Source organism: Strix aluco, chromosome 2 (assembly GCF_031877795.1).
Source record: "Strix aluco isolate bStrAlu1 chromosome 2, bStrAlu1.hap1, whole genome shotgun sequence".
Taxonomy (NCBI): Eukaryota; Metazoa; Chordata; class Aves; order Strigiformes; family Strigidae; genus Strix; species Strix aluco.
The window spans coordinates 130,655,495-130,681,526 of record NC_133932.1 but is presented as its reverse complement, the minus strand read 5'-3'; the positions used below and the strand labels follow the sequence as shown (position 1 = coordinate 130,681,526).

At 38.8% G+C, this 26,032-nt stretch overlaps 1 protein-coding gene across 19 annotated transcripts in view; it reads left to right on the top strand.

Annotated features, from left to right (window-relative positions):
* The window catches only part of DLG2 (discs large MAGUK scaffold protein 2), a 1,053,560-nt gene that overhangs the window by 459,060 nt on the left and 568,468 nt on the right, over positions 1-26,032 (top strand). For all 19 annotated transcript variants that reach the window (XM_074816343.1, XM_074816342.1, XM_074816341.1 and 16 more), the window contains one exon: positions 17,986-18,147. In XM_074816343.1, the coding sequence (XP_074672444.1) occupies positions 17,986-18,147 (162 nt within the window). The remainder of the gene's footprint in view (positions 1-17,985; positions 18,148-26,032) is intronic.

The following is a 26,032-nucleotide window of genomic DNA, read 5'->3' as shown; positions in this document are numbered from 1 at the left end:
CATTTGTGTGTCAGTGCTCCAGATGAAATTTTGAATATATACCTCTAATAATAACAGAAATGTGCAATGGGAAATACAGGTGTGGATTTAGGCCTGTCACAGATACAAAGTAAAATAGGGGTAAATTATGTTTACAGTATCTTATTTCATGTAAAGAAATCTGTTTACAAAATCATCAGAGTTTATACTGTTGTTAATTCGCAACCTCATCATGAAACTGATAAGGAAGCTTGTCATTGTGAAGTGAAATATATTTCTATATGAATAAAGTTAGTGCATTTGGTCATTATGATCCCACTCAGCAAGTAGGAATTTTTTGAATAAACCAGATATTCTGTGCTTTAAGTTTTGCAATAACAGCATTCTTCTTCCCTATAAAGAACACTTTAAATGTCTTGGAGAACCTATTTTTGCTATGACAGTATAGTCTTCTCTCTGCCTAAGAAATTATAAAGCACCAAGAAAGATAGAAAAATTGCAGCTGACATTCCCAATAACTTTTCATTTCAAATTCAGTAAGATAGATTTACTAACACCCTTTTAAAGCCCTTTTTAATGCTTTTTATTGCTGACGTCTATACAGGTGATCCAGTGCAAGCTGGGACTCACAACTTTGCTTACATTATATAATATTGTGCATATATATTTGTGTTCATGTACTCTCTAACAACAGTTCTGTTGTAAGCCTTGTTTTATATGTCAGAGCCACGGTATTTCCTTAAAAAGAGAGACTGTGTCTCCTGCTATTCTGGCAATATTACGTACACTGATCATGGGCCTCTCTGACCTTGTCTGTTTCCATCAATTACCATTTTTTATATCTATCTCCCCACTTCTTACAGTTGACAAAGGCATTTTCTGTATTGCTAGTTTAATTTCCTCTTTTTCCTATGTCTACACACAATGTTGACATATTTCAATTCTTCAAACCCTTGCTTTCTTGCTGCTGCTCTCCCGCCGCCTCTGAGTTTGTTACTGCTATTATATATGTTGGCATTCCCAAGAGTTGCAAATTCCTCCATCTAGCCAGCAGATCATGAGTTGTTTATGAAAGACTGTAATGAATAAAAGGGACTTGAATGTTATCTTTTTTTTCATTTCTGAACTCTCTTTGGCCATTCATGTGTGTGTGAAATTTCTGGTCTTTTTTTGCTTGCTGTTTGATGATCTTCCCTAACTCTTCAGGTAGTCTGTGCTGCTGATGTAGAACTCAAAAATATTCAAATCCCCCCTCCCTCTTTTATTTGGTGGGGAAAAGTCTTCCATCCCTCCTCTCTTCCTCATCTGGTTCCTCCCAGTGATTTTTACACCTCTTGTAGTCATCTCAGGCAGTGCTGCAGGGCTGGAGCAGGGCAGAAAGGAGCATAAATCATCTGTGAACATAAGAGGGTTGAGAGCACAGGAAACCTCTCTCCATTAGCAGTGATCATTCATTCAAGTGATGTTGATCACAAATGGGTATACTTGCTGGACACGGCGCTATCTGGGGATTTTCTAACGAACCTCAGGAAATTAAGAACATATTTTCTGCAGAAGGAGAACATTCTGCATTCAGTGGTTTCTGCATATCCTGAGGAAAAGATCCGCCATCAATATTCAGCTCGCCACTTGTGTTATTAGTCCTCAGCTAAAATGGCCATTTACAGAGGGAGAGGGAATTGGGTTCACTGAATATTTCATGTTATTTAAATTAATTGTCATTATGATGGCTTTTGAAAAGCTCTCACACAAAGGAATGGATGCAAACCCTTAACTGTTAAGCCTGTGCATCTCACCTTAGACTTGTCAAATTTTGTGAAGCAGGTTTCACTGTAAGTGATAAGGTTAAAGAAATAGAGTGATTCTTAAGACCAGATGTGTGTGCTGAATTTCTTCACTTAATGAGTGGTAGGTGGCTTAACTAACTTAGAAATAATTTAGCCCCTCTTTAAAAATCTTTTGAAACTTGGAAATATAAGGGGTTGCACAAGAGATCAGAGAGGTTCAACTCTGCAATAGACAATTGCACTTTTAGGATGTCTGTGAATTCCCTCACTCTTGAGGGGAAATGCGAGTTTTAACATCATCCCTGAGGTCCTTTCTTTTTGTTTTGCTTTGTTTTGTTTTATTAATAATTCTCTCTTTGGGACTTAATTGGCAGACAGATTAAGAATGTCTAAAGATAGAAACAAATTTAATTTAACAGTAGTCAATGTGTGCCCAAATGTTTATCCATTTTTTTAAGCTACATTAAAGTTCTAAAAATTTATATTGTTTTCTCTTCTCAACCTTCAGGTCTAATGAATAGTATTATTCTTTCTTCTAAGCCTTCTTTTTCTATAATTTTAATATACAGAAATCTAAAATGCGTACACTAAAGGGATTTTAGGTGAAAATATTTATAAAACGAGCTCTTGTTTGGGGACAGGGAATAAACAGAAAATAAAATTTTTGTGAATATGTATATACGTTGTCTGCTTATGTGATTTCATGTAACTCTAAGTTAGTTGAAACTGTTGTGAGAAAACTTTTTTCCTTTTGGAAATGCTTCATGGGAATGTATCCATCTTCATTAACTGTCTTAAAAATAATAAAAATCACATTTTCAAACAAACAAAATACTGTATTTCAAATCTCCCTTTTAGTTTTGTTTTGCATTATGTGATAGCTTGTAATATTTTTAAAACTGGCACTCCAATTGAAGTAAAGCAGTTGACTGATACGTTGATTTTCTTTAGCCTGTTTCTTTCAAGGAAATTCCTCATTTGATTCACTATGAAAGCAACTTAAGCAGTTTTTGAAATAGTAGAATTTAATGTGTATTATTTATAGCCTGTGGGTAGTGGTATAAATAAATACAGATATTAGCATTAATTCCACTTGGGATATCTTTTGTTTTTTATCCTTTTCATGGTCTTTTGGGACTTTTCTGACTACATTTTCTTACTGATAACAAGTAATATAAATTCCACATCCTACTAATGAGGACTGAATACTGATTTCTGATATATTCTAGAAAAACAGTAAACATATAAAAATAAACTAGTACATGACACAATACAAATGTCAGATATAAACTCACTTGAAGTATTCATGTTTTGAAGGTAATGGCCACCCTTTCTTCTTTGGTTTATTTTAAAATAAATGTAAAGAAGAAACCTGGCAATAGCACCTTTTGCAACTTCAGATTTATGGGATACAAAAAAGGAGCTCCACATATTTTGTATAGCACTGCAAATATGTGCCATATATAGTCTGACAGTGGTTTTTACATAAAAATATTTCTGAGAAAATTGAAGCATTCTGAAGCTGGAACAAGGAACAGAATGGGTCCAGAATACCTGGTTAGCCACATGCATATGATGCTAGCTAATATAGCTTGGCAATATATATCAAAAGTGCAGGTGTTCAAATTATTTCACAGGCAGGTCAATCTCTGATAGAATGCAGAGTTGTCAGAAGGTATGCAAGGGTGTTAGAAAATGCAGACATCTGACCTATTTCCAGGTGAGTGCTGCACACTTGCAAATGAGCAGCAGTGATGTGTGAAAGTTAGTGAGGTGGGAGGAACTCAAGAACCGCAAATTTTCACGCAATAAGCATAATAACTAAAGCACTTCAGAAATTTTGGTACAACAATTGAATTTACTTCGCTTGGAAAACGTTGGCTTCCAAAAAAGTACTTCAGAAGCTTTGAGAATAGACTTTGTCCTGTTATGTATTTTGGGGGTCTGATTCATCAGGCTTTTTAAGAGATAAATTTGTACTGAATTTTGTTGTAAATACAGTGAAATAAGAAATGAGGCAACATTTTTACAGTGGATCCATGACACTTCTATTTATTGGAAAGTTCAAAAAGAGGAAGTGTTAAGATCCTATGTTTCTAGCTATTTCACTATTGTAATAATATTTTTAAAAAACAGCGAGGACAGTCAGTACAAAAATGAGATATCATCCTACATTTGTTCAGACAACTAGAGCGCATCTCATAACACTAGTTAATCATCTGTAAAAGAAACTCTTCAAAACACTTCCTGCTGCACTATTTAATCATCATTTTGGTGGTTAAAAATGTTAATAAGGCCACACTTTTAATAAGCTAATAAAGATGAAAAGTATCTATGAGAACATGGACGTATAGGGCCAAAATATTATTGGCAACTGGGATTTGACTAATGCTATGTTCAACATTGAGTCTAATAGTTTGCATGGTAGCAAGGGAAATTAGATGACGCGGTCCTTCCCAAGGGAATTGCAGAAGAACCAGACTAATTTAAAACCACCTGGAGATTATCAGCTTTCAAAAATACAGATGTGTGTTCACAACAAGTTGTGGCAATTCCCACATAGGCAGTTTCCACTTTGGTTTAGTCACGTAGCAATTAGGACAAAATGCCAAGTCACTACACTGAAAAATAAACACACCTCCCAGGGGGAGAACACATCCACTGTTTATGTCAAAGCCTGAGAGCCAAAGGAGCTTCTGGGTGAGATTCACCAGTGCCGATATCTCGGCTTTTGGGTAGTTAGTGTCAAGCATGTAGTACCATCAAAGAAGGGCAGTCCACCCCTTTCTGAGCAGCAGGGGTGAGATGAATCACTCAAAAAAGGAGCATTTTCCTTGGTGTGGATAGTCATTCACACAGTTGTGATTAATGTTTGCAGAATTTGCTCATACAGAGATGTTTTATAAATAGTAAAATGTGTTTTTCCCACTCTATACATGATAGTTTGATGTGAATAATGTTATATATATATATAGCTACTGACTTTTAGATCAGTGATCCAACTGCAACAAAGGTCAACAACAAGTTAAAGTCATGCTCGCTTTCTCATTGTCAAGATAAAAATGAGCTCTATTTCTCAGTTTGATTCCCAGGGAGCATTTCTTTTCCTTGGCAGAAGATCACAGCTCCAGACTCAATAAATTGTTTTCCTTGTTGGTATTATCAGCTGAGTGGCAGAGGATTGACAGAAAATGCAGAATGACTTGCCTGCTCTTGTAAAGGTGGTTTATGCAGAAAAAAGGATGTGTTTTTTTACAAAATAACTTTTATTTTGGGGAGTTTACAGTGCTACTTCATTGGAAAACATAGAGAGATCTAGGTCTTTGTCTATCCATCTAGCACTTAGTCAAATACTGAAAAAGATGGAAAATGAATAATCAAATAGCTTTAAATAGGCCATATTCCCAGATGGATGTTGCAGATCTGAGGATTTGGCCGACTGCACATATAAAGCTCTGGAAAATATTTATTTATATAATCAATCAATCCATTTGTTGGATCAGGACTTAAAAACTCCTCTCTTCCTAATAATAAAACTGCTGTGTCTAGACCAAGCTATTTGCTTGGGATTGTCTGTGAGTTTTGTTTTGGGTATCATTTCATAATAATGTCTTTCATTTCAATGTTAACCGTGCCTCATGATTGCCTTATGATCTGGGCTGAATCTAATTTTAAACAGGATGGGTCTTGCTTTGCCCTCATTTTCTAATAATTAAGAACAACAGAAAATGTACCATGACATTGTTATTCAGCTGACAGTCATTTACGCAGCCTTCCTGAAAGCTAGTCGTTAAGAGCAAAGGAGTTTAGATTTCATTTTCTTCATGATATTTTATACAAAACATTTACTTCAGCTGAAAACACAAAGAAATTCAAAAACATTTGTTACAATATCTAGACTTTTTCAAATAGGGATTCTTATTGAATGCAGTAGGGAGTTAACCTTTTAATTAAGCTAGTGTTATTGCAAAGAAGGATGACTTTGAACATTGGTAAGGTCAGTTGGCAAGAAAGAAATGTATTATTGCTTCAGAGGTAACTTTACTATCTTCTAAAATATTCAACCTTCCCCTTTGTCTTCCCCTGGTTTCTGCAACTATAAAAACTACCGAAAAACTTTACCAAGAAGAAAGGAGCAAAATACTGTGGAATTCAGCACAAAGAGATGCAGACACAATGGTGAGATGCAACAGTTGTATCCAACAAAAGAGTCAGGCGATAACTTTCAAAAACAATAAAGTTTGAACTATCCAGGTTAAGACACGCGGAATCTTGATTTTCAAGAAAATCCAATGGACTGGTAGTAAATTTCCATCTAAATCATTTTCTGGTGCCCAGAGAGTCTTCTATGCCATATAATATAATTTTTTTGAATTTTTATAGCATTTTTCAGCTCTAAAGAACTTTTCAGACATTACTAACCCTGCCATATACACACTAGAACATGATACAAAACAAGAGCCTGATCATTTAGGCATGGACTCTAGCTTATGTTTGCAGAGACTGAGAGCCCAGCTGGCTTATGTAAAATGTGAACGCTCAGATCACTTAAAAATAAAAAATATGCCTACTCTTCCAACATGAGTATATGAGGAGATACCAGAATAGCAATAGCCCCAAAAGAGAATCATTGTCTCTATCCAGCAGAGTTATTTCTGGCTGATTTTCACATTTAAGTTCAAATGTGAAAAATGCTTACCTGTCCAAATAAGACAAAGGCAAGCTTTACGTGCCTAGGTCTAAAAGCAGCTCTACAGATAGTAGAAATCTGTGCATATATCCCTTTGTTTCCCGCAATTTTGCTAGCTACCTGCAGTTCTAGTCACCATGACCCACTCATCACCTTGGTTTGGGATAAACCCTGTGGGACTTGAAAGACTAAGGAAGGCTATGCTGGCAGGCTTGCTTGGCCCTTCAGAAAACGCAGGTGTAATACCTTTGTTAGTTTATTTTTAAATAGAATAGAGATGATGATAAGCTGTTCCCTCTTAACTTCAGGTAGAATATGGCCCAAGGAACGGTGGTTCACTGCCTCTGGGCTCAAAATATGTAAGCCCAAGAGATTTTCCCATTACATTAAACTCAGTGTACCTGCAGGTAGTGCAGTTTAATGGGATACTCTCTTCCTGATCATCTTCTGAGCTGGGAGTAGTTTTACCTTGATGTGTTGCCATCAGATCAGTGAGCTGATGGAGCTTCCACTGGAACCACAAACTCCTTCGATTAGGAACTAGGCTGATTGTGTAGAGGTGAAAAGGTGGCAATACTGATTTTGGTGATAGCCACAGTAAAGCAAATATTCCCTTGTTCATAGAATAGCTTCAAGCTTCTCTGTATTTGGTTTATAAGGACAGCTACTTTGCCCGTTTTCTCTGTATCCAGGGCTTTATTAAAGTATCTGAAAGCATAGATTATTTTGCCACAGTTATGCTGTACTGAAAGGCTGTAGAAGGATTAAGACCCAAAGGTCAAAGCTGCTTTTGCAGTAAGTGCCCTGCTTTAGAAATGTTGATCTCAACCCAAATTCACCTGGCACAAATGTGATTTGCTGGCCTATTGAACACCTAGTTAAAATGCACTAAATCCATCTTTTTGTTAGTAAAAATTCATAGCTTTTAAAAGAGAGGACTGATAAAAATAGTAGATATTTGAGACTTGTAGTAACTTTTCCAGCAACAATTGGTTTGGTACAAAAAGAACGTTATCTTCAGAGCTAATAGTCTGGCTTCATCAGAGTGACAACAGCGAGATTATTTTTAAAATTTATGCACACAGAACATTTGTGGTTTTATTTAAGAGCCATTTTTTCACAAACATTGAAAAATTCAGTACTTCTCTGTATACCTTCTTCACAGTAGAAGAAGCAGGAATGCTATTAAAGTTTATGAGGTTTTTTTATGTGTGTATACATTGTGTTCAAAGAACAGTTAAGGGATGGCAGGGTTATAAAGTTAACCACTCAGATTTAGGAAATGCAAGAATTATGATGGTCTAAGCAATTTTATTGCAGGCCCTCTGTGGCCATATATTGTAATGTAGTATTATAATATAACTCAAATACATTTTTATACACAGTTATTTTTGTTTTCACAGGCCCTCTGCTTCTTTCAGTTATGTGGAGTGTTACTTCATATGGCATTTTACATTCAACGTATGTCTCCATGCATTATTTAATGCATGCAATTCAAACTGTGCTCCATTTACAGAATTATTAATTTTTTCATTGATTTTCCTGTTATACTGAGCTTGATAACAGTATCCAAGTATCTCATAAATATGAATGATTTATTTTCATAATATCCCTGTGTGATTAGAGTTTTTACTCGTTTAACAAAACCATTAAGATCAAATGAGTGTGCTACTTTCTGTGTCCATCTTGAAATATCAAGAATTAAATTCATCTCATTCAAAATGCTTAAATCCTAAGCTGTCTTCAGTCCAAGTTAGAAAAAAAGGAGAGAAAAAATGCCTCCAGTGAGCAGTTCCTTGATAAATATACATATAATATTATAATGTTCCAGTTATTAGCAAGGGAACCTGGTTGATCTGTTTATACAAAATGGTTAAGTTTTAGGTGGCCAATGTCAGCTGCTACCAATTCCATCTTAGACTGACTTCTTGGAGGGCACAGAATTGCATTGCATTTTTTCTGTACAAAACCCAACTCCCCCTGATTTCAACTGAAGCTGCTGCTGTTCAGCACTTCTACAAAACCTGGCCATCCATGTCTACCAAGACCTTTCAAAGTGAGGAATATCCCAGTTCTACACCTGTGAAAAGTTAGGTTTTGTGAAATGCCTAGGTTTTCATGAGATTTCTGTGGCAAAAGCAAGAACAGAAACAGTTACCTGCAATAGCATTCACCTATTTTAGCCTGAAAGATTCCTTTCACCTCATATAGCCTTTGTCCAGAATTCTCCAATTTCTGTAAGAAAGTATACTGGAATTCCACAGACACACAGTTCCTGTGTCCTTCAACACACAATTAATTCTCAAAAAACTGTCCTGTCTGCACAGGAAATGAGATAGGGTTCATAAGAAAATCTTACTTCCTTGACTGTTGAGCACTTTATTCTGCAGATTTATCTTTCTTTTAACCTATGAATTGAGTATTAATTTAAGAAAAACAGAGTCTACTTTTCCTCTTAGATTTCATTTAGACCTGGGACTGAGACCTGGGACTGCAGAAAAAGCAAGGGTGTCAATGGGAACAGTTATATTCAAGAAGTCTGGGAAATAGGAATGTGTGAGCAGTGCAAGGGTCACATTTTAAAATGACCCTCCACAGCCTTAGATGGAAAGTCTACACACCTAGCAGGGGGCAGAGCCACCATCTTCAGAGGCACAGGCCTCTGCCACTTCAGTAATTTCTGGGAGAAGCTACTGCTATGCAAACTATCTTTCCTGTAAGCCCTCTTTAAGTACTGGAAGGCCATTATAAGGTCTCCCTGGAGCTTTCTCCTCTCCAGGCTGAACAACCCCAACTCTCTCAGCCTGTCCTCATAAGGGATGTGCTCCAGCCTCCCAATCATCTTTGTGGCCTCCTCTGGACCCACTCGAAGTCCATGTCCTTCTGATGTTGGGGACCCCAGAACTGGACACAGCACTGCAGGTGGGGTCTCACCAGAGCAGAGTAGAGGGGGAGAATCATCTCCCTCAACCCGCTGGGCACACTTCTCTTGATGCAGCCCAGGATGCGCTTGGCTTTCTGGGCTGCGCGCACACATTGATGGCTCATAGTTTTCTTTCCATCCACCAATACCCCCAAATCCTTCTCTGCAGGGCTGCTCTCAAACCACTCATCACCCAGCCTGTATTTATGCTTGGGTTTGCCTCAACCCATGTGCAGGACTTTGCACTTGGCCTTGTTGAACTTCATGAGGTTTGCACAGCCCCACCTCTCAAGCCTGTCCAGGTCCCTCTGGATGGCACATCCCTTCCCTCCAGCGTGTCGACCGCACCACACAGCTTGGTGTCATCGGCAAACTTGCTGAGGGTGCACTCGATCCCACTGTCCATGTTGCAGGCAAAGATGTTAAACAGCGCTGGTGCCAACACCAACCCCTGAGGAACACCACTTGTCATTGGTCTCCACTTGGGCATCGAGCTGTTGACCACAACTCTTGAGTGTGACCATCCAGCCAATTCCTTATCCACCAAGTGGTGCATCCATCAAACCCATGTCTCTCCAATTTAGAGACAAGGATGTCATGTGGGACAGTGCCAAATGCTTTGCACAAGTCCAGGTAGATGATGTCAGTTGCTCTTCCCTTATCCACCAGTGCTGTAACCCTGTCATAGAAGGCCACCAAATTCATCAGGCATGATTTGCCCTTAGTGAAGCCATGTTGGCTGTCACCAATGTCCTCCTTATTTTCCATGTGCCCCAGCATAGTTTCCAGGAGGATCCACTCCATGATCTTGCCAGGCACAGAGGTGAGACTGACTGGCCTGTAGTTCCTTGGGTCTTCTTTATTTCCCTTTTCAAAAATGGGAGTTATATTTCCCTTTTTCCAGTCAGTGCGAACTTCACTGGACTGCCACAACTTCTCAAATATGATGGAAAGTGGCTTAGCCACTTCATCTTCCAATTCCCTCAGGACCTGCACATGCATCTCACCAGGTCCCATGGGCTTGGGCACCTTCAGGTTCCTTAGATGTTCTCAAACCTGACCTTCACATACAGTGGGGATTTCTTCATTCTCCCAGTCCTTGCCTTTGCCTTCTGTGATTTGGGTGATGTTGCTGGAGCACTTGCCCATGAAGACTGAGGCAAAAAAGTCCCTGTTTTATGATTTTTCTATTCCTTCTCTTTCCTAAAGAAATCTCAAGTCAGCATTCCTTGATTTGCCATTACATGTTATAGATCACTTGGCTTATTTTAGCATTGACATGTAAAGCTCCCTGTGTTGGATTATGTATGTATCCAAGAGAGGAAAGGACTCAGGGTAATATCTGCATGTATCTTTTTCTTATTGGTAATGCTGTCTCAAGGAATTACTCGCTCCTTCTTGACTTTTCATTCCTGCTCCTGTGTTGCCTCCTCTCCTAGAGCTGATGCACCCATTTTTGAGGCTGGGAGCTCCATAAGTGCATAATTTATCTTCAGATAAACCTGTAAAAAATCCTAATCCTGATCAGTAACTGATCAGTACAACAAAGGACCAGGATAGAGGACCAGGGCTGCACAGGGGACACAGATGCAGGAGGTGGAGAACCACCTATGTCTAGCACTGCTGTCAGGAAAAATTATACCCAGAGGCTGCATGAGACACTTGGGCCTAAGATGAACTCATGGGCATCATGGGAAAGGCTACAGCACTAGAGACTATGCCCAGAGGCCATCCCTCCCTAGAGACCCCCTTCAGTGGGACCTTCTGGGGAAGCCTAATTAACACTTGAATTAGCAGTCTCACTGCATCCCTTCAGTTTGCAGGCTCTCCACAGTGACCACCAGCGGGTGCTAAGATAGTCAGGCAGCGTCCCAAATTAGAGCTATGAAACTGGGCAGGCATGAGGGCCCAAAAAGCCCACCACAAGTACATCTACTCAAGACCCGTGAGGGCTAAGAAATAGAGTTAGGGAACAATCTTGGTTACTCTCTGGGGTAGCTTAGTAGGTGCTATCCTATTGACTGATGCTCAGAATGGCACTGGGAAATAATATAGTGAAAATACATAATTAAAGCTCTAAATCAGTATATAGATACATGCAAAACTAAGCAGTACAAATACCTTACATTTTTTATTTTTTATAGTTAGTTAACTGTGAAGAAGTCACTAGCGGTGTGCACTATGAAGAGGAGTCCTATTTTTTTTATAAATTCAACTAAGTAGGGCACCCAAGTGTGAAGAATGGGGAGAGGGTTTCAGCTGCAAAACACAAATGACCTGCCGTGTCACGTTCTGAGCAAAGCTGGACTAAATTAAAATCTGCATTTTTGGTACTGAAAACATATGAGGGCTAAGCCATTTGTTCTGTGATTTCTGTTTGTTTCTCTGTATCATTTGTTTCAGGCAAGAATAATACATTATTTATTTCTTACATTACATGATTACTTCGTAATCTTCTGATATAAAAGCAGGGTGTTTTGCGTGCTGCATTCCCACTGCAGGCTTATTGGCAGGGAAACTGAGACACAGCGACTGGTGGCATTTGCCAGCTCTGTCTCTCCAAATGCTCAGTAGTAACTTCAGCACAGTCGTCCCATGCCAGAAGCTGTTCTTCAGATTAGGCAAGGGGTGGAAAAGGAGAATTTGTGAGGCTCAGTGCTTCCATGCTGGGAGATTGCAGCAGCAGAATTGGAGGGATCAGGGAATCAGAGTGGGGACATGGTGCTTCTGAGGATGAGGAAGGAGCTGCAGGGGAAAGGAGGCAGGAAGGAGGGAGCTACTGAGACATGAAGACTTCTATAGTGGCTGTGGGAACATGGATATATCAGAAAAAAAATCTTTTGAAGGGAAGAGTTAAAAACTATAAAAAGGAGTATGCAACTGAAGTTATTGCAGGACAAAGGGATGGAGAGTTGGCTACAGCCTGGTGCTGATAAATTGTATGGTTTCACCCACGTCTTTCCTTTGCTCCACTTAAACAATCAGTATTAACTGGACTTTTTTTTTTTTTTTTTGAAGTCACCGATTTTTATAGTCTGCAGCCACATTCACCATTTAATACTAGCAAAGCCACCCTCTTAGAGTGTCTTTTTTTACACTGGTACTTCAAGTTAAAAATCTATTTTAAATTATTGGATAGCAAGTAGCAACCTCCAGAGGGCTAAACTGATGCTGTTAACAGGTCCAAAATGCGATGCAGCATATGGAGCTGAATACCTCATGGTACAGATTTGCATGCAGGCGGTTTTAATTAGGATTTAGAATTCCTTGAGGAATGCAGCATTCTGGGCTAGTCTCAATCTTGTCAATACATAGTGGTTTTGTTCATGCTAAAGCCTGAAAAAAGCAATAGGTTCCTGTTTGCTTGTAACTTTTGATGCTTATATGACCTGTTAGAATTTTCTCCAGCTGCCAGCTTTGTGTATGATCATTACCTGTTTATATGTACACACTATAAAAGATTGTCATCTGTTTTTAATAATGTTGTACCAGGTCAGTTCAAAGTAAAAATCGTTTGAAGTTTCGTGACATTGCATAGCTACTTATTTTTTCCTGAAACACTTCAGTGTGAGAATATGCTTTAACTCGATGGTTATTGTGCCATCTTGTGAGCGAAAGGTGCAACTACGTCCAGCTAATACAAGGAAGACGTACTTTGGCTAATGCTCATTTAACTTCTTCTTCATCATGAAAAATAAAATTATTTCGAGTTTCAAAAAACAGATGAGGCAAATGCTGTAAAGCATACTTTTTCCAATACATTGTACTTGCATTTTTTTTAAAACCTGAACATATATTCCTTACAATGGGCAAATACCTGCTTATTTCAGTAAACTTGGAGAATATATCATATATTGCTTTTTTTTCTAGTCCAACTTCTCTTTGGACTAGACAGAAAAGTGCACATTCTCAGTATTCAGTGTTGATAGTGTCCCTTCTGTGAAACAATTTGGTTCTTACAGGAAACCTTTTGTCCTCTAAAAAACACTATGTGTTTCTCAGAGATAGCACAATATAAATTAGTCAAGGCATCACTAGCTATTACATTGATGCAGAGAAAAACCTAATTCCTGACCTTAGAAAGTCTGCTGTCTCCTGGAACCTTTGTAGGGTAAAAAAACAAAACAAAACAAAACAAAAAACACTAAACTAGAAAAAATTGTAATGTCAGTAGCCAAACTACCACCTTATTTTTAAAATAATAATTATTATTATTACTGTTAAAGTCAGTGTCATTGCACTGACTTGGGCTTAGAAGAGCAGACTGGAAAAATCTCCTGAGTTCTACCACTGCTTAATTAATTGAATCTCTTTGTGACCTTGAGCAAGTTATATTTCTGTGCCTAATTTTACCCACCTTTAGATGATGCACATACTTTTTTCAACAGGATGTTATCAGACTTGACAACCACTTGTAAAGCTCTTTGGGCTTCTTGGATGAAAGGTATTGCTGTGATATAGTGACAAGCTTGTTAGAAATCTACTTGATAAGCAAAAGAGCAAGTCATTCACAATAAGTATAATTATTCAATGATTTAAGCTTCTTAATCTACTTCCACAGTCTTGGCAAGCAGATTGTGATTTCTTCCATTTTATATAATGAGAAGAGTATTTTTTTCTCTTTTTACTCTATAGATTGATTGCAAATATTCAGGATTCAAGCTGTGTTGCTCATTTGCAATCAGTTGGATGAGTAACATTATTTCTACTCATGATTGGATGAATGCCCAAGGACTTGTGTGTGCAAATTGTAAAGTTTGTTTTCTCAAGATACTCATCTCTATGACATTGAAATTTGCTGCCTTTGGAGAGCAGTGCCAGTAAAAATCAACACATTGAAGACCACTGAAAAAAATGAACCCAGGAGTGAGACAAAGTGGCACTACATTTTTTTAATGGGACTTTGCAGGCTGAACTTTTGTCTAAATGGACCAAGTCCATAACGGTTTCAGGTTTTGCCTGTTGCTGAAACTGCAGACAAATGCAGTGTATTGAATTCTGGACCTAATATCAAGCAGAAGGGAGGTGATGTTTGTCCTGTTCAAAGACAACTCCCATGTCAAGGTTGCAGCAGATGACTAGCAGTGGGCCTAATCTGCACAGGAGTTGTGAAATAGCTCAGATCCTGGGTTGAGGGAAAAGGCAAGTGAGCGAGGGATCAGGAGCAGGTAGTGTTGGGACTCAATTGCATATCATGTCTATACCCAGATTGCAATGGGACAACTGGACCTGTAAGAAGTCATTGTCTCTTGTGGGAAGTTTTCTGCAGAAATTCCTTTCCCTGTGGTCTCTAAATTATGTGGGTTATATGAAGACCCGCAGCTTCTAAGGTGCAGAAGTCTGGCCCCTCCTGAGGACAGGAATAGCATCTGAGACTTGAAACATTTTGCTCCCTCTTTTTGCAGCCCTCCTATTGCAAGCAGAAGTAATGTGTGATGTATTGGAGTGTGGTCCAGCCAAAGACCCATGCAGAGAAGAACAGGGACATGTGCTTTTGGATGGCAAGTCCAGTAGAACCACATTCAGAAGTTTAGGACACGGGTCAATTTGAGTTGATCTAAAATTAAATGTTCTGTTTGCATTTTCTGCAAAGCAAACTGATGATAACTGCGAAAAATACTAAGGGCTTTTGTAAAAGCCAGTTCTCTTTGGCCCAAAATCAAATGACAAATTCACAACCATCTTAATTAACTGACAGTCTGTCAAAGGTAAGTTGTAAGAACATCCGTATTTCCATGCCAGTGCAGTAGTCTGACTATTGTAACTTGTATTGTAACTTCCCATTTATTTTTTTACTTTTTTTTTTTTTTCTTGAAAGCTGGCTTTGTTTAAATTTAAGGCTTCTGACCATTACCTTCTGCTGGATTCATATCTTCAGTCCCGTTTATCTGACAAACACAGCCCTAGAAATGTTCCTTTAGACAGTACGATGCGGTAATAATCTCACATTGTAGAGAGAATGATCTCTTATAAAAACGCACGTTCATATTAAAAATTCACAGCAGCACACTCCACTCCCCCATTATAGGTAATTACAGAGGATTTTAAATATCTGATGCTAGTTGGCAGCGTACAATACCCTGTCAGCAGCAGGCACTGATTTGTAATTTAATTATCATAAGACATCCACCTGTTCTTTTGTCAAATGAAGAGTAGCATTTCCGTGCAATCATGCTTTTCCCTCCAGAAATTCAAATTAACCCTTAGAGAAAACTCTGATTTCTAGGGAATGTGGTAATTTCAAGGACATTTGCAGGACCCCATCAGGACAGAGTGATGGAGAGGAATGAGGCATTTTTGCAGGAGGGTCTCAATTCTGGTTTGGTATTTTCAGCCTTACCAGTGGCTTTTTGCTGTGTCAAGCTGTTTTGGTTCACAGCTGAAAGCATTTCAGTGATGGGATGCTGTAGGAGGAAATATGTAGGAAAATCAATGAGTTTGGTGCTAAGAACATGAGACAAACACATAACAGGTTGACCCAGAAATGCTTTCGCTCATACTTTGTGAAGAGCAAGGCTGGACTTGCGGTTGGAGGGAGATAAAGGCAAATGGAAAAGTCAAAATTTGTTCTGTAAACTTTCCAGTTTATGGGACAAGGACATGGATATTATTGAATTTGTTGGGGTTATTGGTTATTGGGGTTTATTTGTGCAGTTGTTGGATAAAATGATTGATTTTAATTGTAAAGCATAGGTTTTCATGGGCAAGTCTACCAGTGGAGATGCATGGAAGTGTTCTGCTTTTCAGGAACTCAGGGCTCAGGGTGAGCCACTTTCCTCTGGGCCTTGGCTCTCATTTATGCAACAGCTACACCACAGTGCAGTGATGAGGAAAGGACTTACTGATGAACGTAAAGAGATGGTCTCTTTTTAATGCCACCTTACACCGCTTCTTGTGCTGTAAACTGTATGAATGATGTGACAAAGCTTGTTATGGCTTCTGCCACTGCTGTCTTGTCTCTTTGGAAAGTTGTCACTGGACATTTAAATTTTTATCATTTTGTGGGGAGATAGGAGGTGGTATTCTGCAGTTATTTCTCCTAATCGTGTTTTAGCAAATGACTCACTTTAAAGAGGGTGTCTCTGAGTAGTTGTCTTTTTTGAAAGAGTACTCACTGGATTCAAAAAATAATTGATTGCTTGGGGCTTAAATGATCTGTGTGCCAAGCCTTTAATGTGACATTGGTTGGAGTACCATCTATTAGACTGATGGCTTCTTGCCCAAATAATACTTGTCTGGTGTCACTCATTTTATAGATTCATTAATTATGTTATCTGAAAAGTGAGTATGTGAAGGGTTGCAGGCATATACCAGAAAAGAAGAAAATAAAACATGTGTGCGTATTCTGAAGATAACTGGCAACTGCTGAACCATTTCCATACATGAGAGTGAAGGCAGAAATAAACTGGGATGATTTTCTTTGGAGGGATGAGTAAATGAAGTGATGCCCCAGAGCTGAGCAGTCAAAATGAAATGCAGGAGCAGCAGAGAGCTCTGTCTTGCAATGTCCTTGTGAACGTACCTGAACTTAAGACTTCTTATATGGCCTTCCGAATAAATCTTAGTCTTTGATTTTGCTCATTCCAATATTTTAGTATATTCCTGTCAGCTGAAATGGCATTTACAATGGCACTATCTGCCCCTCTCTTATTGCCAAAGACCTGCAGATTCCCTCTCTGATTTACACTCTGCTCTCCTCCTCCTGCTCCCTGCTGTAACATCTCAACATCCCCCACCACTGCATTATGCCATGTGAATTCGTTTGGTAGTCTTCTCCCTCAGGATCAGCAGTGTGTATGCATGTCAGGTATCAGAGGTGAGGCTTTGGCAGTGGGGAGGGGGGTTGCAGGCATCTCTGTGAGGAGGGGTCGGGGCTGCCCCTGCCAGACACAGACAATTCCAGCCTCCAACAGCCCCAGAACAAGACACAGCTGGGCCCGTCAGCCACATGGATGATGCCTTTTTAAAAGGATTCCAGCTAAAGGACAGATTGGGTCATTTAATTTCATTTTTAGCACTATATTCCTTGTTACAAGCTTCATTTTGGATCTCGGACAAGCTGCTTACCTCCTGTTTCTTATGATGCCTCTCAGTGGAGCAGAGCCTTACAACACCTCACACCCTAATTAGTCTTTAGGGTAAGGGGAAAGCTTCACGGGAGAGTAATTTTCTGTCTGCCTGTGGCTCTGTGGAAGTGTGTATGAGCTCTCCAGCATCAGAGTACATGGTACTAAAAGGAAAATGACTCAAATATTTTGCAGAGAAAGGATGTAGAAGTTATTAACACGGGGATGTGAAATGGGAGCTGATGCTACAGCTCAGCCGATCGATATGTCTTTTTTTTCAGTATCAGCCTTTGACAGCATGTCGTCTCAGATGTCTATCTGATGGTGAAAGTTTTGTGTACCAGTGTGAAATACCACATATTCTCTCTTTCACAAAATGTTAAAAAACGAATGAGGTATTCTCTCCAGAACAGATGAGAAATCCTAGGATTATATTATCTAATGTCAGATACTTTATCTGTTATCCCATATTTACATTAATATATGTGCATTGCCTCCTCAAGCCTTATTTGTTTTTCCTTGCTATCTTTTTTTCTCTAGAAATATCGTTATCAAGATGAGGACGCTCCACATGATCATACTTTGCCTCGATTAACCCATGAAGTGAGAGGCCCAGAGCTTGTTCATGTGTCAGAGAAGAACCTGTCTCAGATAGAGAATGTCCATGGATATGTCTTACAGTCGCACATTTCTCCTTTGAAGGTAGGATCGGTATTCATTGTGACTTTGGTCCTCACAAACTAGAAAACATGTAGCATCAAACACCTGGGAAACTTATTTTGTCGTACAGACAGACAGGCTGTTTTTTGCAAGGTATCATTGCAGATCAATTGTCCTGTGATGGCTTTTTAGGGCTCTCTGTAGTGTAACAGGTGATGGTTTAGTTGGCAAAGCTTTGTGTTGAGATGTGAGGTTTTTGCTTTGAGTGAGATTTTTGCTTGAGCAAAAATCATTCCTGGCTAATGAGCCTGTTTTTCTGTACATTGAGAAAGAAATAATGCAGGTTCTCGGCCTCAATATCACGGTGATTTCAGAATGGCAGACTTCCCTTCCTGATTGTCCTTGTTCAGAAATTGAAAAAAAATACTGTAAATGGAACCATCTGATGGAACCTAGTTTTTGCATCTCTCTAAAAGCTATATAGCTGTGCCAAAGTCGTAAGTTATGCCTGAAAAGGGAGCTCATTTGCCACTATTCAGATCTTTACCACTTAAGCGCTTGCTGTTTTCTGTGGGTTTTGTTGCAATTCAAAGTGATGTAGAGACATCTCTCTGTTATCTAAGGCAACTATTTATAAAATACAGAAGGTTTTTCTGTACATGTGTCTCTGGTGTCCTCTGATATATCTTGCTGGGCAAAAAATGTTTATCTTCATGGTGAACCTGTATATTAACCAAAAAGAAAACCATTCCTGAAAATTACATTTGCTCTTTAATAAGACTGCAATAGTTTGAAGATGTTCCTAAAGATTCTCTAATGAAAGGCACATAGATAAAGTGATGAACATGATAGTTTTCCTATTTTATTTTCTATTAGGCCTAGGAAGGGAAAAAAAAGAAGAATATCTTTTACTAGAGGTGGTGATGTTCTGGGTAATGGTTTTATTCCGGCAATTAACTAAGCAGCAAACAAGGCAGATGGGTTTTGCTCCTTCTGGTGCTCAAAGCCTGTGAAATGGGCATCGCTTGCGTAGCAGAGTGATTACGGTGTGGTTCCAAGTGAAAGGAAATGTTTATTATTAAAGATTGATGTGAATGCAGCTGGTGTTCACTGAGCCTTCATGGAATAGCCATGTGAATTAATCTTTGTCCTCTGCTCTTGTTCCTGTGTGTAGTTTATATGTCATTTGTCTTTTCGTGTTTCGCTGCTTTCAGGGTTGCTTACCTAACTTCTACTGCAGAAGCCAACAGTATCAAGCAGTGATATATCTTCTTATGCTGAAGTAGATCGATTTAGTTATTTGGAAGGGATTACTTCCACGTGGCCTCTGTGTAACCTCAGGGGACAAGCACAGACAAAGCAATTTCTTGCCTGGAAGGGAAACATCCTTGGCACTTTAGGACTTCTGGAGTATTAAGATTATAGTGGTACTTCTTATCCATGAAAGTCAAAAAGAGATATTTTTCTTTACATTTGGAGACTTTCAAGTAAGGCTTAGTGATCCAAGTTGATAATGTAGCAATGATGATAAAAAGCTTATTGTGAAATGAGGTGAAAGGTATCTCCAGACATCTACAGCTGCCTTAAAACAGCTCTCAATCTAATTTGCTCTTGTGATAGGAGAAAGTTGTTGTCTACTGCTGTTTTCTGAAGTGATGGGAGGAGAGGAGCTATATCGTATTTTCTTGTGGAAATCAGTGTCTTATGAAAGTTCTCTCCTCAGCATAAGGATTTCTGTCTTTGTCCCTTTCCCTCCTTTCCTTCAGATTCAGTGTCTCGTGTCTGCCACTTAATAGTGTCTCATGCCTGCCACTTAATCTAAATTTAGTAATTTGTCTCTTCAGATGGCTTTGAAGTTCCTGCTTTCCTTCTCCTGCAGTCTGTGTTCTGTCTTTTAACCTTCAGTAGAGAAGTAGCTCAGGAGACTGGAGTAAACCTTCTGCTAGAGCTTGTGGCACTCTGGTACACTTCCTATCTGAAACACCTGCTTTAGATTCACTTTTGTTTCTGGGAATTGTCTGAAATCCCTGTTCAGAAGCTTTTTGTCATGGTGATTTCCACATAGTTGAGAAATAGCATTCTAAACTCTCCAAAATCCAGTCAGAATTGGTTGTTGAATTACAGACTTTCCATGCTATAGTCTGATATCATTAAGTATTCCACTCTCTTCTCGGCAGTACTGTGTAAACATGGCTGCACTGAACAATGGCTAATTCTGAGGCATACTGCCTCTCAACCCATAGCATGCCTTCCTAGGGAAAGGTAAAATACTGGTTTTTAAAGATTGGCTGGATAAGTGTGCCTGCAATTTAAATATTTCATTGCCTTGCATGAGAGGTGGAACTGCTGGAATCCTGCTCTGAGGATATATAACAAATACTGGGGCCCAAATACAGCCTGTCAACTTCTTAGGAGTGAGAAGACACTGTCAGTTGCAGTGGGATAGAGCTGTTTGCACTGGAAAGGTAGGCTCGTTCTGCCTGTTTTATGAATACAAGTCAGCATTTTGTGCAAAGGGAAAATGTGTGTAAAAGAAAGTCTCAAGTTTGCTTGTACCAAGAGAGGGATCGTGTCACCCCCCATGTGTCACTAGGACCGTCTGTCTGACCACCCCCCCAGCCGACAAGCACATTGCGTGAGCAGGGGGTGGCTCTCTGACTGAGTGGGGTTAAGTCTCTGCCTGACTTTGCGTTTTGCTGCCTGAATTTCACAGTGGGGTCTGCAACAGCAGAGTATACCTATCAAAGAATTTTTGAGGCAGTCGTCTGTGTTTAGTGGCTGCAAAATGCCCTGATGACAGGATGATTTGCCCAATATTTTTATGTTTGAAATAGTATCATAAAAGAAAAATGTTTGACCATAAAAATAATCTAGTTAAGATGCTTTGGAACCAAAGCGTTGTCCCAAGGCCAAGCCACATATCCACCTTAATCACATCAGTTTCCCTAAGTGACTTGAGTTTGGCAGAGGAAAGAGTTGCGTGTTTGCATACATTTGTGTTCATTTGGAAAGAAATCTGCAAAGACCATGCAATCAGAAAACTACCCTTCAGGGTGGCTGGTTCCAACTCCCATAACTGACCAGTACCACAACTGTCTCTGGAAGCCACATTGTCTGTACAGATAGACTGCTTGCTCCCATCACCCTGCCTGCACTCCCAAGTTTCCAGTGAACATGTCAGTGTGCATCCATAAACCAGCTTGACGGCTTGAGCCCAGACTTGCATCATTACAGTTACAAGTTTTGTGGATGGTTGAAGGCAGAGAAACCATGGGCCTGTCTATACCCCTGTGTACATCTCCGAGGAAAACATTCCAGGGATCCTTGAAAGACTTTCCAACCCTCAGGATGGAAGGATTCAGCCCATCTTCTTTAACACATGCGTGATCCAAAAGGCCTGACATGGTCCATGCTGTATAGAACGGATGCATCTTCAATCTGATATCAAGTTGCTGTGTACAAATTGCTAAAAAACCTGGCCGTAATTTCATATTCCAGATTATGTGGTTTGACATAGTCCAGAAATATCCTGGTGGAGCTCATAATTATTGGTTATTTCAGAAGGTTTTTTTAGATACCAAAATATAATTTCTTTAATGACCTTACACTAATTTTGTGTGCTGAATAATCAGAAATCTGGTCCTCAGACATTCTGAAAATCTCTCTGAGACGCTCAGATACTGATTATAATGAATACTGTTTAGGAATGTGAATAGGTTTTCTGACGTTGATGTTAGACATGCCTTATCTTTCAAATACCTAAAATCTAGTGTGCACTGGCTAGATTACTTCCTTTCAGAAGATAATAGCGAGCAAGAACAGTCATGCTGAAAACTAGACTCTCTTTTCACTGTGATTTTTACTTTTGTAATTTACAGATTTTTTTGCATTAACTTTGCTTTTCTACTGTCCTGTAGCATTTCCCATACACTCAACTCAGTTCTGGAAAATGCTTAATGTTAGAAAGTGGAAAACTTCTCTAAAGGTTGATCTACTTATTAGTGTGGAGAAGACAAAATTTACAACGGCTTCAGCAGCTTTGAATGTCAAACACTGAAGCTGTAAAGGAAGTTTTCAGTTACGTGGCTGTATTAACACTTGGTAAAATGCTAACACTTGAGAAGTTTTGTGAAAGAGAGAGTTACCATGTTAAGATGATAAATGTTCTTTGCAGCTTATGGAGGTGATGAAATTGTGTCTTACTCTGTAATGTAATGAAAAGATACTTTAAAATACTTTCTTGCACTTTCCCTCGATTGACACTAGATGGCGCAGTAAGATCAGAATCCTTTGATCTGCAGCTCTAAAGCTCCACTGACATGCTAGAGAGGTTTTCTTATACGGCTTAGAAAGTGCTAATTCAGTAAAAATGCATTGTTAGAAATTAGATGCCTTCTGAATCCCTGGTGTGTTAGGAAATCTGAATACAACACAACCATTCCTGAAATTCAGACATGCAAGTTCCATCTCTAAATTAAATGCATCTCTCTTTCCCTTCCTCCTAGGAATAATAGTGTTCATTAAATGAACGATAACTCTGGCTTCTAAATTAACCTTATTCTTATTATTGTGATGTTAGATTTCTTCTTGTTTTAAGTATATTCCACTTCCTTTACCTGAGCTTAAAAGTAAAAATCCATGTAAGGATCTTGCATCTCCTTTTTTTCTTTTTTTTTTTTAATGTCAGGCTATTCCAACTATCTCCATTTCATAATTTAATGCAAGGTTTGAGTGTAAGCATGAATGACAGTTGCACAAAAACAAGTAGCCAGGTAAATTACTGTTATTATCTTAGCCTAATATATTTTTAAACAAGGAAGTTCAGAAACCTCTTCAGCTGCCTCCCCTTTGATGGCCTCACTTTCTAGAAAGCAAGGAGCCACTCTGGATATTCCTTCTTTTCTTTGTCTCAGGGTGCTGTCCTGCAGCAACAGCAGGGTTGCTGACAGCTTACAGAAAGTCAGGATTGATGGAATGACCTTCCAATAGAGAGAAGGAAAAAACATCTCCACATGGAGCAAATGGGCAATTCATTTGCTTAGTGGTTGCCAAAGTTAAGGTTATGCATTAACTGATGTGCAAATTGCTTTGCAGAGGTAGGAGATTTGATTCTCCTGTCACCACAGCACATTGATTCCATTTGTTCTTTTTCCTCGATGGTGGCAAACGCCCCTATCTCACCCATTCCTTCAGATTCTCTGTATCTAGTTGGGGAAAAAATGTTTTGTTTCTGCTCCAAGCCAGATCCCTCTCTTTCCTAACTCCCATCTTTTGGTAAGTGTGTAGATTGTCCTTTGCATGCCTATCATTCTTCTTTTTATCCACCTGGGTGCAGGAAGGTCATTCCTGTAAAGGCTCCTGGAATCTATCACACCCCCTTTACTGTCTTTAATGAAACAGCTTTTTTGTCATCTCCAAAGCCTTCCTTGTCCAAGAGTGAGTCAGACCTCACTACAGTGGTTGCTGTGCTTCTCTGACAAATTAACAAAGATGAAGAAAGGGACTCTGAGGATGAGTCTGGGTGATTAATTTATCTGTGAAAAATAACTTAGACTGAGCTTCCTGGAAAGTGTCATAAAGAGTAATTTTTTGTGTCCTAAAATGTAGATTAGGTAAGAGCTATTTATTTCATGAATTAACATCAACTTCAATAAAAATTGAGTTCTAAAGACAATTTGGATAAATAAGGTCAAAACATTCTATACCTTTTTTTTTTTTTTTTTCAGATGTAACAGTTACATTTCTCAATTCCAAAAGTTTTGAGATTTTTTTTACTATTGAATTCTGTATAAAATACAAAGTCATACACTGGTCACAGGTACTGTGAAAACAGCACACTCCAAGACTCTCATGATGTTGCAGTGGATCACGTGAGCTGTAGATTAACTCGAGATGCTGCTGCATAGAGATGGAAAACATTAGGAAATACACTCAACAGGCCTGTGTAGCTGTTTTAAATGAGCAACTGCAGGAAAGTCCTCTGCTTATGTAATTGTAAATACCTCTAGCTACCAGGGAACCAGATTTACACAGGAAAAGCTGGTTGCTGCAGCTTTCAGCATTACTATGCCTGATACTCCTGCGTAAATATAGCTCCTGGTGCTTTTGGGGGGGTCATCTAACCGTAATAACAAATGCCATTTATTTTTCCAGAGCTGCTGAACAGCCTTAATTCCTGTTACTGGGGAAGAACCCTATGTTAGAGGTGAAGTTCAGACAGGGAAGAGAACAAGATAAGGCTGAATTTGTTTTAACTTCTGTTGTTCAGGTGTCACAAACAGTTGAGGCTGTGCCATAGCACAGGTTGTGCTTCCAGAGCAAAGATGCTGCATTTCAGAGGCTCTTAAGAGACATGGAGGACTGTGAGAGGCTGATGGCTTTGTTATATGTCAGGAACAGAAGTCTGAAGGTTTCTCTTGCAGTTACAAAATTAATTGGGGTTATACAGAGGACATATTAATGTATGCATGGATATATTAGCAAGCCATCTAAAATTTAATCTTGCATCCTTTTCTTTGCTTACACTGACTGCATTTCATAAGTATAGCTAATCTGCATGAAGCATTTTTTAGCCCCAGGGTGGCTCACCCCAGAAGCAATGATCTTATAAAATACTTTTGATCTCTGCCCTGGTAGCTTCCTACCTTTTGTATTTTGGCGTTGTGGGTTTGTTTTTTTTTTTTTTTTCTCTTCCCCCCTCCTCCTTTTTAATATGCAGTTATTGGCAAAGCCCCATACTGCAGTCTGTATCCGTTAGAGAATTCCTCTGAATATTCAGTAGGTTGCTTCATTAAGATACAACACTTGTTACATGTTTAATCATGTACTGCTTTTCTCTTATCTCTTTCTGTAACAGCAGATAAGCATATATCATAGATCTGTATCTATGATCTATGTTTTTTAATATAAGAATGCAATCGGATTAAAAAGAAACAAAGGAAACACACAAATGTGCCTATGCTTGTTCTTGCTCTTAGAGAAGTGGCAAAAGTAGCTCTGAATTTTTATTTTATTTCATTATGTTTCAAGGTGAAATAAGCAGCTTAGAAATTAGTATTCTGAAGAATATTTTGTGTCTCAGTTTCATGTGGGGAGGAATGTCTTCCATTTTTGCAGTCAATGTCTTACTCTAAAGAAAGACTTAAAATGGTGCAAAATTTGAATGTTACAGTGAAGAATAGTTACTAACAAAGAACAGTTACTAATGAAGAATAGGCTTTGGGTTTTTTGTCATCATAGCTAAGTCCACTGTTTTGTGTGCTTGATTTTTTTGCATTGGACTTCTGATTGATGGCTTTCCACATGATTTATGTTGTTGCAGACAGTATCTTGTTATCTTTCTACCTTCTGACAGAATTAAAAAGAGACCAAACAAGCTTGCTTCTGCCAGTGGGTGATTTAATTGGAGGAATCTCAGCAACTTAATGTAAACCTCAGGCGTTGTAATCCTTTATTTTTTGGCAAAATAAATTATGGCCTCTGATGGACACAAGCAAAGCAAATTCTGACAGTATCTACTAGCCCATTATAGGTTGTTAGATTTGTCTGAAGAATAAAGAAAATAATTTTCAAAGGAATTTGAAAATATTTTCAGGCTATGGACACTGTTTACTTTATATGGGCCTCCTAGGTATTGAAAGTCTTTTCAAGTGTTAATCTGAACTGCAGTTTCAGGAGACTTTCTCTGTTCTTGATCTACTGGGTGATTAATCCATTAGTATTAATTAGCTGTTTTATCTTTTATTCTTTTCAGATAGTAGGTTTCTCCTTAAGGATAGTCTTGTTCTTGAGTCTTATTTTTTGAAAAAAGTCTGATATATTGCAAATATTTCTGGCCATGTTTCTCATTTATAATCAAGAAAAGGAAAGATTCCAGGAATCCCTTTTTCTTCTCTAGTGTTTTGCATAGTATTAGTTACTCCTTGCC